General features: G+C 45.3%; 1 protein-coding gene across 2 annotated transcripts in view; it reads left to right on the forward strand.

Moving 5' to 3' along the window:
• The window catches only part of LOC104642399 (gamma-aminobutyric acid receptor subunit beta-4), a 77373-nt gene that overhangs the window by 14081 nt on the left and 40629 nt on the right, over window positions 1–22663 (forward strand). For both annotated transcript variants that reach the window (XM_075763420.1, XM_075763419.1), the window contains exon 3: window positions 13806–13873. In XM_075763420.1, coding sequence (XP_075619535.1) covers window positions 13806–13873 — 68 coding nt within the window. The remainder of the gene's footprint in view (window positions 1–13805; window positions 13874–22663) is intronic.

The following is a 22663-nucleotide window of genomic DNA, read 5'->3' on the forward strand; positions in this document are numbered from 1 at the left end:
AAGCCAAGGAATATGCTGTAGTTTTACTGCTACATGAAAGACAGACTGTCTGTGCATGTCACTTTTCTCACCTATGTCTGGCTCCAAGAAAAAAAGTTGGAGGCTACTAAATTGTCAGGGTGAACTGATGTGAAATGGTTCTTCAACAGTAGTGACAGCATTTGGTGCAGAAGTCTGTAAGATCCATTCTTGTGGATAGCCCTTGGTGGGGTTTGTTAAGTGTCTATATCTTGATATTTCATGTGAAATATCATGCACTTGTTAAAACATGACAAGAAACATGGACAAGACAAATGATGTGCTTAATGATGGTATAAAGACCATTAAAAGAATTCACATCACATATGTGAGAAAGAGAAATGTTGGACAGTGGAGCCCTATAGCATGAACATATCAGTCAGATAAACAGGTATTCCGGAGATCCAGTGATTGATCCTGTTCCCATTAAATGGAAAGACACAGGGCTCTTCTCACTCAGCCCTTCCTCCCAAGCTGTAAAAGCGCCACTGTTTGCTTTGAGCAGGGTGTGAATTTCAGGCTGGTTTGGGGAACACTGATCATGCAGTTCCTATAGGCTATTCTTCTGGTTTTGGCATTTATCCTTGGTTCTGTGTCAGAGCTAAAAACTCTTTTTCTTCTCTGATCTCTCTGAAGGGGAGAGGGGGCCCCTTCCTGTTTCTCCTGCTCTTTGCAGTCCTGCGGGAATAGTGCTGTTAAGTAATTGTGCACTTAGAGATGTCTGTGCTTGTGACAGGGGTGAGATTCAGTCAAACCTACCATGGCTTGAATTTCGCTCCCGAGACCTCAGGACCTCTTATTTTCAAGTCTGGGATGGCTCTGAGTACAGTTATAGTTGGAAAAGAGATCTGTAAAAATTACATCTTGTTGTTCCATATTTATTCTCCCTCAGTGGCTTCCATGTCAAATTTGCTCAGTTTACCAGTCAAAACAAGATATTTCTACCTGCCAGCTCTGCCAGCTCAGCCTGGGCTCTGGAAATCAAGCTGTGCTCTCTCTGCTCTGGACATCATCACCAGCCAAAAAGAATTCTCGAATCAGGGCTGAGCTGGATGTGATTTTGATTATGCACGAATATAATTTGTTCTCAGGTAGTATTACAGGCTCTGTGTGACAGATAGCAGCAAGGCTCCTGTGCAGTACAAACATTGACTAACAAATCCTCCCCACTACCTGTGGATGACAGGCCACCGCTAGGTCCATTTTACATCTAGGGGACACCAAGAGGGGCAGCTTGTTGGGGATGACACAGAAAACCTGTGGCAGTGTAAGGAATAGCTCTGGGAAGTTCTGCTTCCTGCTATCACTCCTTATTCATGAGCACCTTCAGTGCTCTGGTTCACTGCTTGGCCACCAAACCGTGACCTTTCCTTCAACTGCGGTAGACTGTCCAAAGGGAACATGCAGGTGGGCCCACTTCTTGCTGCAGAGAAATGGTATAGCCATAGGAAAGGCTCTCACATGCAATGGACATTAATTTTCTTCACAAATAGTTCCCCTTCTGGATGGAGATGGACGGCATTCCTCACTGTCCTTTTCAGGAAAACTCAGATTTTGAAAATTTGATCATTGGCTGAATATTTAAAAAAATTATATGTTGCAGATAATACATTCACTGTGTATGATCATGTCATATAGTAGAAAAAGTGGGAAGGGTGTCCCGGCTATTGCACCAGTTCCAGTCTTCAATCTTCTTGTGCTTCTGTAATGAATCTCACCATGGCCTGTGAGCAACAAGGGGTACCAGAGACTTCCCTGTCCCAGAGTGAGATTCTGCTCTCTGAGTTTGCAGGGTTATTTCAGCCACTAAAAGCTGTGGTAGGCTTTTATTTACTACACAGATCAACCCCTACCAAGAGCAGTGACCCAGAAGCAGTGCGTCTTACTTGGTTCCTATGACAGTTTACTATCCCGTGCTTGCATTTGGGACCAAGGCTCATCAGTCAGCTGAGGTGTAAGAACACCAAACTGCCCCTTCCTCTTCCACAGGTCATAATGGCAGCAGTGCCACAGAACCAGGATGGGTTTTCTGATCAGGATATCTTTCCAAATACATCTCCTCAGCTACTAGGCAGCTTCTTGGTGTTCTTGCTCTTCTCTTATGCATTGGCCACAGTGGGACAATCCAGCTGCAGGCTTCTTTCTTTTAAGAACATTGCATTGGTGAGACCACTGCAGATGACTCCTCCAGGTTGGGGGAGACTTGTGCCATGGGAAAGGCCAGGTTCAGGGGCTGCTCCAGGCAGTTCAACAGGCAATGCATAAAGAAGGGGGCTCCCTATTGCAGGCGACAAAGCTCTGGATGTAACATCAGAGGCTGTCACACCAGGAGAGGAGGCCACCCAGGTTATGAGTGGGGGCTTACTGGTAGGACATTGTCACCTGGAGAAGGAAACCTCCTTCAGATGGGGAGAAGGTCTGCAGGAAAACCCAGTCTGCTGGCCTCTGGGGAAGGGTCTCAGCCTGGTAGGAAATTTTTGAAAGTGAAGGAGAGGGTAAGCTATGAGCTGAATTTTTCTTCTTATCCTCCTTTCATAGCAAAAATAGAACATTCATCAGAAGTTCCTCTACATGTTTTTCTTCCCTACTGCACACTAGCTCTGTGCTAGTATTTGAAGCTAGAGAAAAAAATTTGATGAGTACTCAAGTTAATAACGTGTGATTATTATGTTGATGAATTGCTGGAGATGTAAAAGCTCTGCAAGATTCTCTCATCCATGCATCCTGAGTGAAATCAATTATTTTGGTGAATAAATGGCAGTTAGTTCTAGTTAGTTCCATCTCTTAATAAGAGGTGCTGGGTTAAAACGTAACATGGCAACATTTGTTGTGCTGAATTTCCAGGACACTTGCAAATTGATCATTACTGAAATGATGGAAACACCAGCACAGGGGTCAATCTATCAAAACTGACCAACTTACTTACAAACTTGAATTCTTCTTCCTACAAAACTCTTGCAATTCTGAGTCATCACTGAATTTTCTAAGATTTTTCTCTGTCTTGAGACTGTGGAGAAAAAGCAGAACAACCTGAACAAGGCACATACAAGAGACTCAGAAGCTGGGAGATGAAAACATATAATCCCATGTATAACATTTGGAAAGGGGGAGGCTTGTTTGTGTGTGTGCTTTGCTTCTCATGATTTCTAACTTAGACTCATTATTTTAATGTGAATGTCATGGTATTTTCAGGCCTGACTCACTCCTTTTTTTCTATACTTGCACTGTAAATTGTCCTGACTGTCACTGAGCATAAGCCTTGGGAACCATGCAACCCCAAAGCTCTACCTCTAAGCTCAGCCAAAGGGCGATGTGCCCTTCATAGGGTAAGGAAAGGACCAGGTGCACAGGATGGGGAGGTGGTGGTGGGAGGCTTCTGAAGTCAGCATTAACAAAAGACCTAATAGCAGGCTCTAGCTGGAAGGATAAGGTGGGCACCAGGAAAGGGGTATATCTGCACAAAGGACTTGACAGAACTAACAAGAATGGAGTCACCTTCTCTCCCTTGGAGACCCCAGTCATTGACTTTGAGCTGTTGGAGGATGAAGGACCATGTCCAGCACCATCCAAAAATCATCTCATGGATGTATGGCAAAGGGGCCACAGCAGGGCTGTGCCCTGATGCTCCTGGATGTCCCATCCCCCATTTCAATATTTATGCAAGTTTGGCATATCATGACCTGGCCATGTGTTTATTTTCTTTTTTCCCCACATGCTGTGCATGTCCAACTGCATTCAATCCAGAAGTTAGATGGTATGGTATCCCTTAAAGACAAGAGTCCATAAACAGTGATGAGCAGGTGTGATTAACATTAAAAATTGAAAACAAGGGGCGAAAAAGGAAAACACCTTCTTGCTGTCACTTTGATAAAAAAGACAAGTCCAAGTATTTTGTTGCTGTTACAAATATTTCCAAGACAGAGTAATGGATTTGATATGAACAGAGAAGCTTGTGTTAACCCATTTAAATTAATTTGGTTCGGCTCATTTTCAGCTAAGGGGATTAGATGGCTCAGGATTTGGTAATGTGTGAGAGTGTTTTCCCAGACAGGTCACATACTCAAATACAGGCCAGGTCTGCAGTTGTTTGGGGGATGACATTTCTAGTGCACATAAGAGAGAGGCTTCTCCACGTAGCAGACATTTATTGGTAATGTGTCAAAAAAGCCCAGCACTGAAAAGATGGGTCAGGCCTTTTGTGCCCTGAGTGGGCAGATGAGAAGTGCGAGAGACTGATGGACAACCTGGGAGAAATTTCCACAGCTGCCAGCTGGAATGCAGGAAAAATTGCTAAATGGCCTCACCTGTGTGCCACCCTGGCTGCCCCACCTGAGGGGGGTGGAAGGAGGGAGGGAGGGAGGGAGGGAGCGAGCGAGCGAGCGAGCGAGCTGGGTGGTTGGATCCTGTGTCAGTCCCCATTATCCAGCAAGCACTGGGATGGGATGTCCCACATATAGCATCACCCCTGGTATTGGGAGCTGTTTTGCTGTGGGTAGGAGGACAGTGCTCTGGTTTCCCCAGGTAGTTTGCTGCCTTCCTCTTTCCTAGGCTGCTGCAAGGACTGTAGTGGTGCTTTGGCGGTCCTTGCACTAGGGATTCAGCCCTAATTCTGCTTAAAAATATATGTGCGTTTGTGGACCTTGTAGTACTGGAGCTTGTGCAGGAATCCAATGTTTTGGGTTGTAAAGAATGTTTTCCAGGCTGAGAGGGAGCCCTGGGAGGGGGTCTGCTCTGAGAATAACCTGGTGAGCTGGAGATGAGGCAGGAGCAGGCAGTTGCCTGCATTGAGGCTTGTGGTAAGTGTGGTCTGGTGGAAAGCTGTAGGTGCATGATTAAATACCCTACTTCCTTTTGCACATTTACCTGTGAGGTTCAAACTACTTAGTGTCTGTGTGCAATCCTTTCTGAAGATGTGCCTTCTCAAAAAGCAGGGCAACAGGTGGTGGGATAGGAAATGAGGAGCAGCAGAGTGCCAAAGGCTTCTGAGCCTGCCTGAGCTGAGGGAGCAGTGGCTCTGGGAGTGTAGACAAGTGCCTAGGCTGGCTGTGAGGAAATGGAGCAAATGTGAGCTCTGAGGGCCTGAGTAAAAGCAAAAGGGTTGGTCTACTGCTAAGTCCCCCACAGCTTTCCAGGCAGGCAGGCAGACCTGTGCCCCATGGCTGCCCTGGTAGGGCCCACAGGGGAGATGCACTTGCCTGCCAGGATCCTGATAGAGGTAGGAGGGAAGTCTTCTCAGGTGGAGAAATATGGGGGTGGCTGATCAGTGTGGGTCTGATGCTTCACATTGCTGCTGGGGAAAAAAAGTGCCTGGCTTGTGTTGATCTGCTGTCAGTCTACAATATATGCTTGCTTGGGAAGCCCTGTTGCCCTCCTGCTACTACTCTTGGTGGAGAGTACTTGGGATGCTCAGTGTCTCTGCTTTTCCCAGGGTTAGCTCAGTGTAACTGCAGGAAAATGCAATGTTTCATAGTGCCCTGCTCTGCAGAGAGGGATGTAAAAACAAAACACAAAGTGTGTGCCCTGCAGACTGCAAAGCCACAGAGCGGATCTGTGTGGGTGCCCTGTAGGACACCGGGAGGAATGTCCTGGGGAGGGGAGGGGAGGTGACCAATCCTTGCTCTACCAGCACAGTGCACCAGGAGGTCAGGGCATTGTCTTTATGTCCTGATGGTCAGATCTGGATCCGACAAAGAAACTGATGGCTGTGGCAGCCTTGCAAAGTAAACAGGCTGTTGTTTGAGCTGGGTGTTGCCTACTGCAAGGGACAGATGGTAGCTGGAAATTGGTCCTCTTGGTAAAGTTGCTCTTAGAGTTGATTGCTTGGGACCCACTGGTGGTGCCAGGCTGATAATGATCAGGTCTGGTAAGGTGATGCAGTTGTGTATGTCTGTAAATGAGAGCAAATATGCAGTTTGACAAACCTGGGAGATAATTTTTCCCTCACTTTTCTGTAACCTTACCAAGTGTGCATCACCCAGACAAGAGATACGCATACAGAAGACTTTGGAAGACTATCCTCACCACTGAGGATGAAACGGCTTTAAAAATCTGTCTCCTGAATATTGACCGAGGCCTCTCCAAAAACCAGATGGTGTTCTGAGTAGTCAGTGATTTTTCTTAATGCTGAAAGCCCTGTGTGTGTATACAGGTGCTTTGCTGAACTGAATCTACCAGCAGTACAGATGCTGTAAGGGTTGCTGTCTACTCTCTTGTTCAATTTTTAAGCCTGTACATTTGAGATCTTTTTATTCAACTTGGGTAGCTGTCTACCAACATCTTTTAAAATCAACCTTGATTTAGCTTCCTCTGTAATCCTCCAATACCTCTGGGACAACCTTTACGCTGTTTTTGCAGCCAGTTGATTGTTCTCTCGCACTTCCGAATTTCCATGGGATATTTGCAATATCCCACTCTAATACCTACTAATCCATTAAAAATACCTATGAGATGATAGATTACATAATCCACTGTGCCTCACAGATTGTGCTCCTTAGCTCTCTGCTTTCCCTAGAATAGTCACAGAATGAGTGCTACATCTGCATTGGGAAAGCATTGTTCCTCCAAAAGGATCCCTCAGCACTGGCTCACAAGCAGGCACCACTTGCTTGAGAAAATGCTCTGTATCTATTCAGATCTAGAGGGACAGCTTCATTTGACAACATGCTGGAAATGTGGCTGCCATTATCAAGGTTAATCTGCACATTTGCAACGAGCATCACAGGATAGCAGTACTCGAGTGGTCAGTTCTGCCTGCTCTGCAAGTGTTGTGTCTTGGCTCCTTGCTGAAGAATTGGCCTCATTGCTTGCTTGGAGGAAAGCCTGTCTCTTAGTGATGCCCTTGATTTGTTTAGTGTTTGAATATTCCAAAAGTCTGCTCACGAGCTATGCTATGGTTGTACCCTCCCTTAGATGTTCCATGAAACGTGTACTGCCCTTGATATCACCATCTTGGTGAGAGCTTGCTCCAATGTTTCATTTCTCTTGAAGTCCCTAGTATTGCCCCTTCTCAAATAAAAAGTGCAAACTCAGTCATCTGACTGGATGAAGTGAAAAGCCAGGCTGCCAGGAGACCAGAGTGGTACAGGCTGGAAATCCTCATTAGCCTCCTTGCCCAGGATGACACTGTGTCTGGTCTGATGTGGATGGAGGGAAAGCCTAGCAAGGTTAGGCACAATCTTGTTTTGCATATAGGCTCAGCAGCTTAAACGGTGCCAAGCACTCCCTAAAGAAGTATGGCAAAATGCAGGAAATCTGTCAGGCAGAAGAAACTGTTTTCTCTCAGACCTACTTGGAGACTAGCTGCAATCTCCATGAGAATTAGTGGTGGTAGATACACCTGTTGCTGCAGAATAATGAATCCATGGGGAAGTAGCAGGCATTGACAGCCCCAGATCTTCTGGAGACCAGGACCCTGTCATTCACCTCCAAAATACCGTGCTTGCTTCATGTGGAGGAGATCCCTCAGCAGCAGCAAGTCCCTCATACTCCCTGTTCCTGCACAGACAAGAAGGCAATGTCATATTTGCTGACTTGCCATGAGACCATGTCTCTTTCTAGTAATGTATAGCAGTGGCCAAAAGCATAATGTCACAGTATGCTTTGCTCTTCTAAATCCAATGGATGTCACGGAGTGACCTGCTAAGAGTAGGGGGAGACCTTTCATATCGGCCTCTCAATGTGTTTGATGTTCCTGGCTATTGTGCTGAGCCTGGCAAATTTAGTATGCAGCATCAGCTGAGGGTGGGGGATAGGTCATGGAAATAAGAGTTAAAAAAAAAAAAAAGTGAAAAAAGGGTTGGAGAGCGTTTAATGGGTATTTAAACCTAGATTTTGTTGGAAAAGTTTAAGTAGGTTCTTAAGAGACCCTGCTGAACTCAGCGCCTCTAGATGTCACCGCAAATCAGAGATGCTGGATGAAAGTGGTTCCCAAAACATTCCTGCTTTCATGATACATGGTCAACTTTTCTCACTCCTCAAGCAACGTTAACACTTACTGAGTTTGTGCTTGATGCTGTACCTAAGCTAAAAAAACCCCAAAGGAACAGGAAAATTAGTGTTGGGAAACCTCTTTGTGATTTGGCTTGTGTAGCCTACTGGGATGCCATCTTTTAGGCATTCTCCTATTAACTGCTGTAGCAGAGCCTCAGTCTTGAGATCTGTGAGCACAGATATTATGCAGATAGCAATTTGTGAACTCCTCTTACAATCCTCCTACGTGGTGAAAACCCAAGAGCACTTTCATTCTCCCTGTCCTGGGGTGTAAGTATCGACTCCTCTACAGTGAATATGAGTATCCTGACAGTAGACTGGCCTCTGAGTTATCTTTTGGGTGGGTTTAAAAGACTATGGCCCAGGACTAATTAGTCCATCAGCTGAAAGTCTTTCAAGGGTGTCTGTTTTGGGAGGGACAGAGTGGGATTTCTTAAGAGATCATATATGGTTGCATCCCCGCAGCAGCTCCTCAGCTAGTGACAAGCTTCGTGCCGAATGTGCCGGCTTCTGCACCTCTGATTACCTGGGAGCTCTTGCCTCCTAAATAACCATGTATATGAGCCCTTGTATAACCAACCCATTGCTGCATCTAGCAAGGATGTAGGTTGTGGTTTTAAGCTGTAAACATAAAGCCAAGGTGCCCTGAGATTCAGTGCTGTGAACAAAGCAGAGGCAGTGGCTTGGGCAAAACATTTTCTGCAGAAAGAGCTAGTAGATAGATAGTGAATAGTGCTCCCTTGTTCAGGCAAGTGGGGATAAGACTGAAGGAAGTAGTCCTGGGAGTGAAATTACAGTCTGTGTACTGGTTATGCCTTTGGCAAGCCTGAGAATATCCTAACTGCTGATCCTATTTGGTGTGGGGTTCATTGAAAATGCAAGTAAGGCACTGCAGTTCTGTAGCCACGTATATCAGCAAACTTTGCCATCGTCATGCCTGCCTCTATCACCCTGCATTTGCAGAAACAGTTCTGCCAACCAGAGCAGAGCAAACTTGTCTGGGACTTGCTGTTCCTGGGCTCTGCTGCCACTGCTGTCCCCCAGCTTCTGGAGAGCTGGGGATGAGGAGTAGGGTTTTGCATGGACAGAATCTTATGCCTGAGGGTATTTACCATTGCAGGGTAAGGCACAGACCTGTACTATATGTAGATTTAGTGGCTGAAGCCTCTTAATTTTGTTTACTCAGCAGAAGACCTTAAAGCAGTTTTCCTGCTGCTGCAGGGATCTCAGAGACTGGTGATACCACAGGCAGGGTGCAAGCAGGGAACACTGGGGCTCATGCACAAAGCTGTCTTGAATAATCTTTCCTCTTGTCCAAAAGAGACAGTGCTGTACTCCCTTTTCCTGCATGCGTGATGCACCCTAATGGCAAGAGCTAGGCTGCCCCTTTAACATGTCTAACCTCCTACACAAAGCGAGCAGCTCCCGGGATGGGTGCAGTGGGTTTGGAGAGACTTCTGTGGTTTTATGAGAATGCTGTGGGAGGTTGCTTTTTCTTTTCTCTGTGCTGGTGACATGTCATCTTTGCTTCAGTGGCTGGTTTCTAGATATCATGCTTTAAAATAGAGATGTAGACAAAGTGGCAAAAGGCCAGAGGAGAGCAGCACTAATTGTTGGAGCATTAGAAAACATGACCTCTGAGGAGAGGTTGAAGAAATCAGGTGCATTTAATCTAGGCAAGACAGTATTCGGGGGGGAGGGAGAGGGATGTCATGGTTTCTCAGTACATAAAAGCTGTTGTTAAGGAAGGATGATTGATTTATTCTTTCACTGTCATTGGGGGGAAATGATGGGACAAAATTACATTTACACTGCAGCGAAGGCAGGAAAAGATTGTCCAAGGGAGCTGTGGAATTTCTGACGCTAGTGGTTTAAAGAAACTCTGGTCTGCTTCATGAAAGATATGGGCCCCCAAGATCCCTGTCAGTGCCTTTGTTCCTGTAGTTTAGGCTGAAGGGTAGGTTTGAGGCTGATGCCTGTCCCTTAGCAACTGCAAGCCTTGGCTCTGCCAGCCTTGCTAAGTTCACGTGGTCAGAAATGCATGAACAGACTCCTCAAAGCATTGGCTGTAGTTCATAAAAAATGGTGTGGCTTCAGTGGATGATAATGTAAGCTCTGTTTATCTGCCCACTGTTTTTGACTCTCTTCAGCTGTGTCCGTATTGCAGTTGGAGATCTGGTGGCAGAGAAACCCAAGCTTGCTTTATTCTAACTTTCTTGGGCAGGATTGAAGAGACAGCAGCTTGGACGTTAATGCAGGGCAGTTGCACAAGTAAGCATGCACTGTCTGGAGACCTATTACAATGAATTTTGTGCTATTGTCTTCACTGCTCTCTGCAGCTGAGATACCAGGCTGAGATCTGGAAGAGATGTCCTGATCCAGGCTACCATCACCTCTGGCTGTAGTGCAGGCAGACGTGGGCTTGGAAACATGACCTTTCCTCTGCAGTCATGCCATAGGAATTTCTTATGTAGCAACATGACTCTAGGTTCTGGGGCTCTTAAGCAGTATAAAATAAAATGTGAAAGTAATAACTGGTTACTGGGAAAATATTGCAGATTAGCACAACTTGTTCTCTACTTTGACTGTTTTTATATTTGACAAGTATCGCTTGCAGAAAAAGGACGGGTTTTATTATAACTCTTTTGTCTGCTTCCAACTTCCCAAGTACACTTTTCACAGGCATCAAACTACTTTCAGGACAAGATGTTGGTGATTTCTGCAGTGGTGGTGAGAAACGGGGATGCGTGAGGGTGCTGTTCACTAGTGAAAGTGGCAGAATTTCTCACACTCCCTCACTTGTGATCTTGCCTACAAATCTTTTCTAGGCATAAGCTTTTTCTTTAAGGGGAGGTCTAGTTTTTTGCACCCATTGGCAAGGCACTGATAAAAGCATAGACCTTTAATATCAAGTTTGCTTCTTTTGCCTCATCTCAGATCTCCAAATGCAGAGTTCTGCCTTTTTAGACAACTTTACACATGATGTTATCTCATATTTTAAAGACCCTGCTTTTGTATGCCTCTTGCCTGAAGCTGTTAACATTGGCAGAATTGATGCCCTTTGTGTACTACTGAATGTTGGACACCAGTCAGTCTGGTTTTTTTTGTTGGGCTGCAGTAAGAGGTAGGGCATGCTTTTTCTGTTGGTTGTATATGTTTTTGCATGCCTGTCCTGAGGAGACTGTAAGCCAGTTTTCCCAGCAGGGATGGAGAAGGTGAAATGGCTTCCCTGTGATCAAGCTAAAAGTAGGTCCAGTAAATGCAGGACTTTGCACACCTTCATGCTTGGAGTGTTTGTGTGACAATCACACGCTTCTGCCTGTAGATTGATGGGCATGCACCCCAGGGGTTGCAGGTAGGTAGTGGAGCCTCCCTTTTGCTGTGATAGATGGGGTGTAGAGGTCTTGGCAGTGCCCAGAGTGGCCAAGAGGAGCATTGCTGACTGCGCATGGGAGCTGGGTACAGCTGAGCCCAGACTGATGGGGAGCAGTGAGGCTGATCTCCACTCCAGTGTTCGTCTTGGAACTGGAAGTCGGGAGGTCTGGATCTTATCCACGGCTCTGACACTGAGTCACTGCATGACCTCAGGCGCTCAGATACCATGGTGATGAGCACAGCACAAATGTCTAGACAGATAGATTAGATTGGATAGACTGTATTTGACAAATATTTGTATATCACCACTGTCAGTGCTCCCCTGCTATAACCACCCAGCCTGCTGGTTTCAGTGGGTCTCCTGTGCAGCAGGGGGGAAGAACCAATTTGTGCACTGAGGGAGGAGGGAACACATAACCAGTGACACAAGTACCTGTGGTGACTGGAAGAAAAGCAGGCAGTAGGGCAGCTCTTGGAGGAAACAATACTGCATGGCAGAAAGGCTTCAGGAGTCAGGAGCTGGCTTCTCCCCAGCTCTGCTGCAGCCCTGCGCATGGCCCCGTGTTTCCTCCTGTAACCAATTAGTCTGTAAGATCCTCAGGGCAGCAGTGACTTCCTCCTCCTGCTATGGTTTCTATCACAAGGCCTTGATTTCAGAAAAAAAGACAAACTACCAAAGAGAGACTTTCTTAAAAGCTTTCCTGTGCCACTGTCAGCCTCTGGCATAAGGGAGGATGCAGGAGAATCTCTCCCCAGAGTGACTCTTGGTTATTTTCCCACCTGATTCCCTTGTGAAAGATGATTGTAGCAGTACAGCAAAGATGTGGCTAGGAGTGCGCCTGGTTAGGGATTTTCAGAGGCTCTGCAAGGTCTCCTGACCAGCCCTGCCTCTGGCACCCCTGACAGCAAGCCAGGAGTGCTGGAGAAAAGCACTGCCTCTTTAAGGAGATTTGCATAGCAGGGCCTAATTACAGTTGTTGATTCTGATGTTTTCAGTGTTGTTCATATTCCATTAAAGGATAATGCTGCTTAATTTGCAGCAGAGGGTCTTGGTTAACAGTATACCCAATCACAAGACAGCCCTAATGACACTACTTCCTTACTTCTGGTAACACATAATTAAAAAATCACTTCATTTCCAGTTGTGTGGTTCTCCCCTCTCCCCCAATCTCCTAATTACTTTCTAAGCCATTTCATGATTATCTATAAATATTTCAGTGCTTAGATCTACTAATGAGTCCATGGAAGAGTTAATACCTTGAGTGGCATCACTGCATGCCATTCCCTTTCTAGTACTGTATTGCAAGGAATCATTTTCCACTTTGCATGTGTGAGAAGAGGGGCTTTGATTGCAGTGGGATTGGGTTTGTGCTCTGGCTGTGGGGATGGCGGGAGAGGGGTAGCACTCACAAACCCCATCTCAAGCTATAGGAGTTTGTTTTACTGGTTTTGGTAGTGGATATGTACCTCTTTGCAAATTGTTTTAAATCCCACTTGAAAGGGCTGTCCTGTTGCCTGGCTGTAGGAGCTGCTAGTCAGAGGGGCTTAGGTAGAGCTCGGTATGAGACTAGATCTAGCTGGGATGCCCACACATCTGGAAGAACTGGCTGAAATGGCTGGTGTCTGCCCTGACTCTACAGGTTTGTGGGTAATACAGCTCTTGCTGCACTTGGCCAAGAGAGGGCAATAAGTCTGGCTGTGACTGCCCTTGTGTGGTGTTTCTTCACAACCATGCTGCAGTCAGTGGTCACTGGGTAAGGGAATATCTGGATTTCCCAGCAAACCTGTGCACAGATGTCTTCCATGGCTGCAGGCAAGAGGATGTGGGGTGACATGTGCCCTGATGCCCATAGTAAAATGGGGAATCTGTTCTCTAATCAAAGTGCTGCTCTGCTCTGAAAATGTTGCTTTCTCACTTCGTAGATCTGGTTCCTGTACTTGTGTGGTATCTTGGGTATTGAAATTCACTTGGGGTTTTCAGACTGAGCACTCAATGCAGACGGAGTGATGGAGGAGTGAGCTGGAGTATCTTTCCTGCCCATGTGTTGCATGGGCTTGATTACTATGTTCTTTGTATGGTCAATCAGTAACACTTTATGCAAGCCCACTGGGAGCCTACTGATGGTCTCTGAAGGCATTATTTGGAATAACCAGAGATAATTGTATAACTAGGGGGTAATTAACTTCCAGGAATTAAAGAATCAAGCTTAGGCTGCCCTACTCATAGGGGTGAGTCTGTAAGGCTGGGAGTTAGAGAAATCTACTCTTCTCTAATCATTTAAGCACGTGACGTGGAAATCCTTGATACTTGGGGAATGTGAGGCTGCTTCAAATCATACCCATGAATTTCTAGGCAATTCTTCAATAGTAGATAAGGGAGGAGGGCTTGAATATGGTCCTTACACAGTCTATTTGTGTTTCAGGTAACCCTGTCACAGTGGGAATGAGCATCCATATCTCCAGCATTGACCAGATCTCTGAAGTCAACATGGTAAGTCTGGAAATAAAAAAAATCCTAATAAACTGTTGAGATGTGCTTCCATGACAATGGCTTCTTGAAGCCACCTGAGATCTCAGGGTGCACTTCTGAAAAACAAAGTAGTCACACCTCTGCTTCCTTCACCTCCTACTACAGATCTTCCCTGCAGCTGGGAAGTTGTTGGAGGAAGAGTGATATTTGTCTGGTACCGAAGAGGTATTTTTTTTCTTCTGCTTTGGACACAGAATTTTGAGAGGTGATGGGAACTCTGACTTAAGACAGGATTCTTCCTCACTAGAGCATAAGGAATTCAAGGATGATTTCTCCACATGTAGTGTGATGAAAAAGAAAATCAAATGCTTAACTGGGCCATAGGAAATGAGTTTGGTTTTTTTTCAAATTTGTTTCTCAACATACTGTTTTCAGTCTGAGCTTTCCTCCTTCCACTCACTGAGGGGCCTGTGTCACTGGGACTGCCTGTCAGTTGTCCTCAGAGCCTCAGCCCAGCCCCAGGCTGAAACAATCCTGAACTCACTGAAACAACACTTGCAAGACAGGACTGGCATGTGGGACCTCTGTGATACACACCTACCCCTGCTGGTGGTACTTGTGGTTGGACATGCTGAAAGACTGTAGTTCACTTCCTAATGTGGGGGAAATTCTAGTAGGGTTAGTGAGTGTCAATACCAGCACACTGAAGTATCTCTGGTGTTATCTGAACGTGTGGACGGAGGATCTCTGCTAGCATCTCTGGAGCTGGTGGCATCTTATTCAGAGTAGATTCTCATCCTTTATACTTCTATGTTGGTTGCACAGCCACCTCTCTGATCCATTAATGCTTATGCCTTAAAAGAGTAGATGCAAATTGTATTTTTCAGTTGACACAAAGACAGTGGTGGCTTTACAGTCAGCCTGTGCCTGCCAAGATGAAAAACAGTCAGTGGCTTTTCATATTTGCTCATGGTAATTTGGCATTTCTTTGGAGATCTGTAGTGGAAAGGGAGGCATCTAATGGAGATCTGGTTTTGGGTGGCATTGATAGACTGGAGGTTTTCATACCACTGAGAAGAAATAATATATCTGCTCAGATAGCAATGGTTCGTTAATCATTTTTGGTCATGGTTTGGGTACACATCCTATCTGTCTCCCAGAAGCCCTTAGCACCCAGTAGAGGACATGGATTACAATGATGATTGCCTAACCTTGCCTTCCTCCATTCTGCCCAGCGGTTTTTCCTCCTAAATCCTCTCCTTTCCAAAATGCTGAAGGGAGTGGAAGACTGGTGGGGACCTCCTGGCAGCAGCCATCCTGTTCCTTGGTTGCTGACCCATGCAGGAGAATCCTAGGCCAGTTTAGAGCTCTTGCTATTCAAGTCAATTAAAACCTTGCTCTCCCAATGCTCCTGTCCTATTTATCTGTTTCTGGACCCTTCTGCCCTGTTTCTCTGGCTCACCAGCTATTTTGCAGTTGCATAGTGGGGAGGCAAGACTATCTGGTCGTTTTGGTTTCCAAACTGCTTGAAAATCCTGAATGCACATGTTTATACGACCCGGGTTGAAGGGCCAACCACAAACCTTCAGGTTCTCATATGGAACAGTTTCTTTTGTAGACTCTCTGCTATCATTCCACTATTACCTTAATTATCTGCATGGCATGTTACACCTCAGTCTAGTAACAGTGACATTGGACAGTGTATAGAGTTGGAAATTCAGGTACAGACCTATGGCCCCATTGCATTGGGTAGCTGTGCTTGAGGTTAGGCTCAACTTAGAAGAGCCAGATGGCTTAACCGAGTTCCATCTATCTTGCCTGTCCGGGCAGAGCTCAACTTTGAGTCATCTCCTTCCCCGGTCTCAACTTGGACCTGAATTTTCCTATGGGGTGAACCAGCTGTCACCTTCCTTGCTCAGCATGGACAATTTGGAGTCTGGACCTGTAGCTTAAGACCCCAGCTTGCACAAACATAACTGGGAGCAAGTGAAGGATTTGATTCACATCTTACCTGTACCTGAGCACTGCAGAGGCTGGTTCAGGATTAACCTCCTGCTAGAGGTCTGTCCATGGACTATAAAGGCTGATCAAGTGCTTTATGAGTAGCTGTGGCTAGGCATGCTGTGTCCTAGGCTAGTAGCCATTCTCTAAGCAACATTTTTCAACCCTTGCCACGTGAATGCAATGCTCTCCCATCTCCAGTAAACATCTGCTTTCCTCTGCCACAGGACAGCCCCCCTGTATGCTTGGGTCTGGGGAGAAACAGCAACCATAATATCTCTGTGGGGTGCATTGGAGATCACGTTTCCTGGCATGGACCTTCATCCACATGCTGCTCTGGATCTTGCAGAATTTGGACAGCACTATTGATGAACATTGAGTGTTTTGATGGTTGTGATGGCTGTAATCAGTCTGTTCATGCCATGCTCCTGTTGATACTGTGAAGGCATGTACCTTCTGGGCATGTACCTTCCTGGCTCTCTGTTTGACTTGACAAGCATAATCTCCTGCGCATCCTTCCTAAATATGTTGGGGTGGCGGCAGAATGGGGGACAAGGTGGCGATATGTGCAAACCTACTCAGGATCAAGATCTATAAAGCACCATAGTGAGGCAGCTTAAAAAAGGGGTTAAAAAATCAGAATCATCTTAAAGAGCAAAAATTTAGGGAGTGGAAGAGTTGTCATGTGATGTAAGTTTCCAAGCTGAAGGGATTTTATGTGCATCATTCTTCTGTGTGACAGATGCCCCAGGGAAAGGGTTGTATGTTACCTCTGCTCTGGACATGGACACTGGCAAGAAAAATAGGACGTTTTTTGGCATCATGTGTGATTGGGAAAGCGACTGTACAATGAATAAATTAAAGGCACACAAGTGAAGCTGTGTTGTCATGGCAACCAAATAGCTTCTATTGTTCCACAAGGAGTGTTATTACTTACTACCCCTTGTAGGATAATTAATTAATCCTCAGACATACTTTCAGGAATAATGGCCCTGGTGCTGGGGCTGGGGAGGCTGAGGAGAGCCCCCAGCTCTCCTATGCCTTTCCCTGGGTCTCTTGGTGTCTGCTGGCTGTGTGATGGCAGGGAACAAGTGCTATCAGTGACTAGCCATTGCGTGACTCAAAAAGGTGTTTTCCATGGGAGTCCCACTGGATGCAGTGCTGTGGAGGAATACAGCTCCACCCATGATCTAAGGACCACTCCTTGCCTTCAGTCCCATGGGAACTGTATTCCTAAAATGACAATGTGGTGACATTTTCAATCCTGGAGGATACAGAGCTCTCTGCAAAGGCAACACAGCTATGTTTTTATGGTGGAAGTTCCAGGCACTGATATACAGAATGCTTTGCAGCTGCTTGTACATGCTATGTGTTTCCTGATGCCTTGATATACAAAGCCAATGCATCTCCACCTCCTTGAGGGCCATGCCCAGATGCTGTGCCATGGTACAGCTCAGAAGATGGAATCATGCCAGGATGCAGGATGTTCATAGGTACAGTGCTGGCTTTGTAATGATCTTCCAATGATGAGGGACCAAAACTACAGTCCTTATTTAAAAAAAAAAAGGCACCTTACTGTTCATTGCAGCTGCTGCCTGCATGTGGTCAGCCGTATTTTCAAGCTCGCTTGCTAGAGTAATGCTTTATTACTGTGTACTCCTCTTAGCCCTGCTAAACAACACTGAGCTGCAGCCTCTGTTCTTGTCAGTGATTAGAAGGATTATTTTCTGACCGAAGATCAGTGACATCAATTGAAATGCCTGAGAAAGGTTGCCAGGGGCCAGGCCAAATAGGTACTGGGGAGGGCACATTTGACTGGCAGACCCTCTGGGAAGTCCTGATCCATGAAGATGAAAGGCCTAGCTGGAGTCTGTTCATATCCTATACAAATTTGCAAGTTGGGTGTTTAAAGGCAGGCTGAAAGGAGAAACGTCTTTGTAATGATGTTCAGTAGCTCAGATGATCTGCAAAGAATGGAAGGATGGTATCTCCTAGTTCTCATTAAAGGAAATTGGCTAGATAACTTATCTGGTAAATGCCATTTTGCTACAGGTGGTTGAATTGCAGTAAACATGGAACAACATGCAGGTATATATAGATGTGTGTTGGTGTATAGTAATACTTGGCTAGTGCTATTTTCAGACCTCTTAGTATGGTGCCCAAGTTACTGAGGAGTCTAGCAATACTTCTGACCCAGGAGAATGAAGAGCACTGACAGCATGGAGCTCAAGTCACTCTGCAGCTGAAGCAGCACGCAGGTTTCTGTCCTTGTGGTACATGGCCTGAATGCTGCCCAAAGTCACTATTAGCTTAATGGTGTGGTTCAACCAATCTGCTCTGATGGATCCAGTTCTGATGGTATCCAGTACTGATGGCTTCAGAAGGAGCTGGAAGTCTTCTCCCACTCCTGCATGTCCTTTCAACAGACAGCTGAGGACTAGCATGTTCAGAGTATATTGTACTTGCTGCAAGGTGGGACTAGAGGCTAATATTTCCAACTGTAGCCTTCTCTCTCTCTCTAGGTAATCTTTGCAGACATATTTTTCTAGTACCAGACAGTTCAGACTCCCTTCAAGCATTAATGAACTATTTCAATGAGGAAAACAAGAAGTTTTGTATGCATTTGAAATAAGGAATGGTTACCCTTCATAACGCTTCAATTTTCCTGCCCTATGATCTGTGCAGTTCTAAACCTGCTTCCTCCTGTGTATCTGCACACCGTAGACAGCTTGGAGCATCCAGTAGTTATAGTTGTGATTTCTTTGTGGCTCCTATAATTTATTCATCCCAAGATGCTCTCCTACATCTGCAATAACATTGTTTCAGTTTGTTATAGCACTAGCTTTAAAGTTTTATAAACCTAGTGATGAGTTGAAAAGTTACAAGAGGATTGTTGTAGAGGGCTGGTGTTAAGAAATAAGGCTTCCAAATAGAAATGTTTGTGGGACTATTTGTTAAAGGAACAATGCCTGTGGGATTGGCAATACCTTTTGCTGGGGGACAGGCTGCAGTGCAGGTAGGTTAGAGGTTGGTGCAGGATGCTTGGCAAAGCTGACCTTGATGCTTTGATTCATTTCCTCCTGCTCCCTACTCCTGTATCACCTATTGTCACATTGCTGGCATACTACACTGGATCTCTTGGGGGTTATGGAAGGAAGCACCATGTCTGTTATTTCCCAACTTCCCCAAGCTTACTTGAAAAACACGCTGTCTTGTTTGGCAAAGACATTTTCCCTGTTCAAGAGAGATGCATGTCCCAAGACAGTGATGAGCTGCAAGGGTTATAAATTGGCTTTTAACCCAAAAGAAAGTAGATCAGGTTGTGTGTGAGGTTGTTCTTGACCAGGACAGTTCTTCCTACAACCTGTTATGCCATCATTAGTAAGGCATCACTCTTCTCACTATGTCAAATTTTCCATATATTAGGCATGCTTGAAATAGCCTTTGTAGAGGAATCTGTCCTGATCAGGCTTTGCAGCTCTGTTTTCACCGGAACATGAATATGCATTGACTAGTTGAATCTCAATCTCAGTGTAACCCATGCACAGTAATATATGTGCTTGACTGCTGTATGCTGGGCATAGCTGATGAAAGAAGGCAGTGTGGATGGCTAGGCTCTATACAGGAGGCTTTATTTGGTACACAACACAGCAGCGTCTTAGGCTGTACGTTCTGGTCAGAGCTCTTGACCTTTGGGCTCTTTCAGCAAAGGGGAAGGTAGGAAAATGTATATCCATGTGGGATTGCTGCTCTGGATGCATGATGTCCAATCCATTCTCAAACTGTTCTGCCCGTCAAATTGTGTATGCAAAACCTTGGTTTCCTTGGGGTTGAGGCAGCTTTGGCAGTAGCCTTTGAGGACTGTCAGCAAACCCTCTGCATGCCTGCAATAATGGACAGAAACAACTTTGCTGCAATATGCCCCTGAAGAGGATTTTCCATTGATATAGATGTCTCGAGCTTTAAAAAACAAGATTTTTAAGATGAGGTTTCTACTACTATACTGTACCTTATACTACCATATATTCTCTTCAAATATAACAGCATTTTTTTTTATTCTTAACTGAAAGTGTTGCATTTCGTTGCCATCTCTTTTCAATGGAGAAATGACATACAGATATTTCCCACTCAGTCTATTCTATATCCCTGGGTATCCAAAGGTTTAAAAAAGCAAAGGTTAAAGCATTTAAATCCTACCGTCAGAGGTTTCTGGAGTTATATGCTATGAGATACAAGTATGACATGACACTCCAGTGCTGTAAATGTTTCCCTGTAGCCTCCAGCCCTGTGACACCGATATCTGAACAGAGTATGTGCGTATACATTACATCTTGGTATTTAAGGCTAGTGAATATTGAAGACTGCCAAAATATGGTAAAACTAAGAAGCAGCTTTGGTGCTGAACGAATGATGTTGTGCTGCAATGGCACTGCAGGGGCTGTAGTCCTGTTGGATTGCTGTAGGCTCCTGGGATGGTAGTGTTGCAGGTAGTAGAGGATGCTGTGGGGATCCTTGGTGCTGGAGAAGGACCAGATTCTACCAGTGTGGCATGATAAGAATGGTGCAGCTCTGACTTAGGGTCAGATATCCCCAGGCTCTGTGCTGGCATGGACAGGTAGGTGTTATGTGCTTTTTTCACACAATAGGGGCTTCTGCGTGCTGTGATTTAATTGAAGTATTGCAAATGTGCAGCTGAGATAGCAAGTGTCTTTGCTTCAGTACAACTTAAGTCATGCAGCTATTTTCACTTCAAGTCCTGGTGTGCAGGGCTTCATTCAATGCATTGGATGGCTGTTTGCTTGGGAATCAAACAGTGGCAGTTCTGTACATGTGAAACAGCATTTTCCTGAAGGGGAGAGTTACCAGGGTATGCAAATGGCAGTCCTGCACAATGGTTGTGTGCAGTCTCCTGTGCACACTGCCATCAGTTACATATAGTCACTGTGGTGGCCTTCTCACTTCTCTGCTTCTCCAGCAATAGGGAGTAGCTTGTGCATAAACATACAACCACTTGGCTAGCTGAAGGAAAGCAACAGCATCTTGATGCTTTTTCCTTCTGCTGGAGGGATGTTTAGAGAAATAAGAGATGGTTGTAGCGGGGTGGAGAGCAACCTCCAAACTACTCTAAACATAAAAGCTTTGAACTGGTCTCCTTTGCAGGCAGGAGATACAACTGCCTGCTCTGTGTCTCATCTAGATAGGTGGTAACAGTAGAAATCTACTGACTCCTAGAAACATCTTTGCAACAAAGCAGATGTCAGGGACCCATCTTATCTGCCATTGCTAGATTTGAGTTTACTTTGTCTATCCTTGCAGTGGTGACATCCTGTGACTACTGAGGCTCTGGGTGACTTTCACCAGCACTGATACAGTCTAAAAAGTTAAGAATCAGATATGGATATCTTCTCACAGCACATTATGCTTTTCTTTAACAGAAAGTCCACTGATTGTGCTGAAAAATCCCTTGAACTAGGGAAGTGCATGAGGACAAATAAAGCATCTGGCCTCAGGGGGGCTCCGCATTTGATGGTAGGGGATGAGTGGATGCTTAAGTTTAAACAAATGGTGGTCCCCTTTCTACCTGAAAGACAGATGCTTCCACAAGAGGGTAGGGTTCTTGCACAAAATATTTAAGGATAAAGCAAACTTGTGAAGGGGCTTGAAGTACTCCCTCTTCATTGGTTCTGAAATTGGTTGCAAAGAGATTGTCCTGGCTTAAAAACTAGAAAACAGGTCAATGTGACTCATATGTCAATATTTACTGCATTTATGGCAGCTGATAGAAAGGAAAAATCTTATCTGTCTTCCGTAATATTTCACAGATTATCCCATTCCCATGACAACATTCTCCCTATGCCCTTGGTCCTGGTGTTGCTCGACTGCAGAGACAGCCCAGTAAACTCATCACATCTTAGAGTCAAGTTGCTATGTAACAACCCAAAGATCACCATACAGTCTCTTCAAATGCCACGGCCAGCTGAAAGCTAGGATCTGCACAAAGCACCAGGAATTCCTTCTGAGAGGTCTCAAGGACTTACTGTAGCAAAGAACGGCCAGGTAAAGCAGCAGTCCTGCCAGGCCCCTGCTACTATACTGCCTGGAGGTGTCCTCATGTGAGAGGGGACAGCTTTATCACTTCCCCTACAAAGGGGTCTCCTTTGTGCTGAAGGGCTCTGATGTTTTGAACATTAATGATGTTCTTGAATTAAACATTTTTGTTGGCTGAATTGCATGATTTTGCCATGTACATAGATCAGTAGATGGTGAACTGTGGAAACCTTGCTGAAACAAGCTCTCATTTGAAGAAAGACTGTGAACTGCTGGACTAGAGAATGGCACTCTGCCTCTGAGGCTTTCTGTTCTACCATGCTTGTTTCTTCCTAGGAATCTTGTAGCATTTACATGATATTTGAATGGAAGAGTTTGCAGAAAGCTCTTTGTCTACATAACTGGAAATTCTTGGTTATGGAAAGCTGTTGGGTAGACTGGCTGATTCCTAGCCTAGACCTTGGGTTTTGCAGCATGAATAAAATGTGGTGGCAATGCTTTTGTTGCAAGTGATTCCCCTCTGTGTGTCTTTTCATGATGCTGTTATCCCTAAGGAGCAGCTCTGCAAGTCCTCCAGTATCACAAGTTCAAGCCTCAGGAGGGCTGAGTCAGCCCTGCTCCAGTAGTGAGAACAGAGTTCACATGTTTTTCTCGCTAGGCAATTTCCCAAATGAGAACATTTCTGTGCTCTTACTGAAGAGGTTCACTTTGCATTTTGTAGGTGACTCCACCCAACGCCAAGGAGAAGTCATGTTGGAGAGG

Source organism: Balearica regulorum, chromosome 11 (genome assembly GCF_011004875.1).
Source record: "Balearica regulorum gibbericeps isolate bBalReg1 chromosome 11, bBalReg1.pri, whole genome shotgun sequence".
NCBI classification, from domain to species: Eukaryota; Metazoa; Chordata; class Aves; order Gruiformes; family Gruidae; genus Balearica; species Balearica regulorum.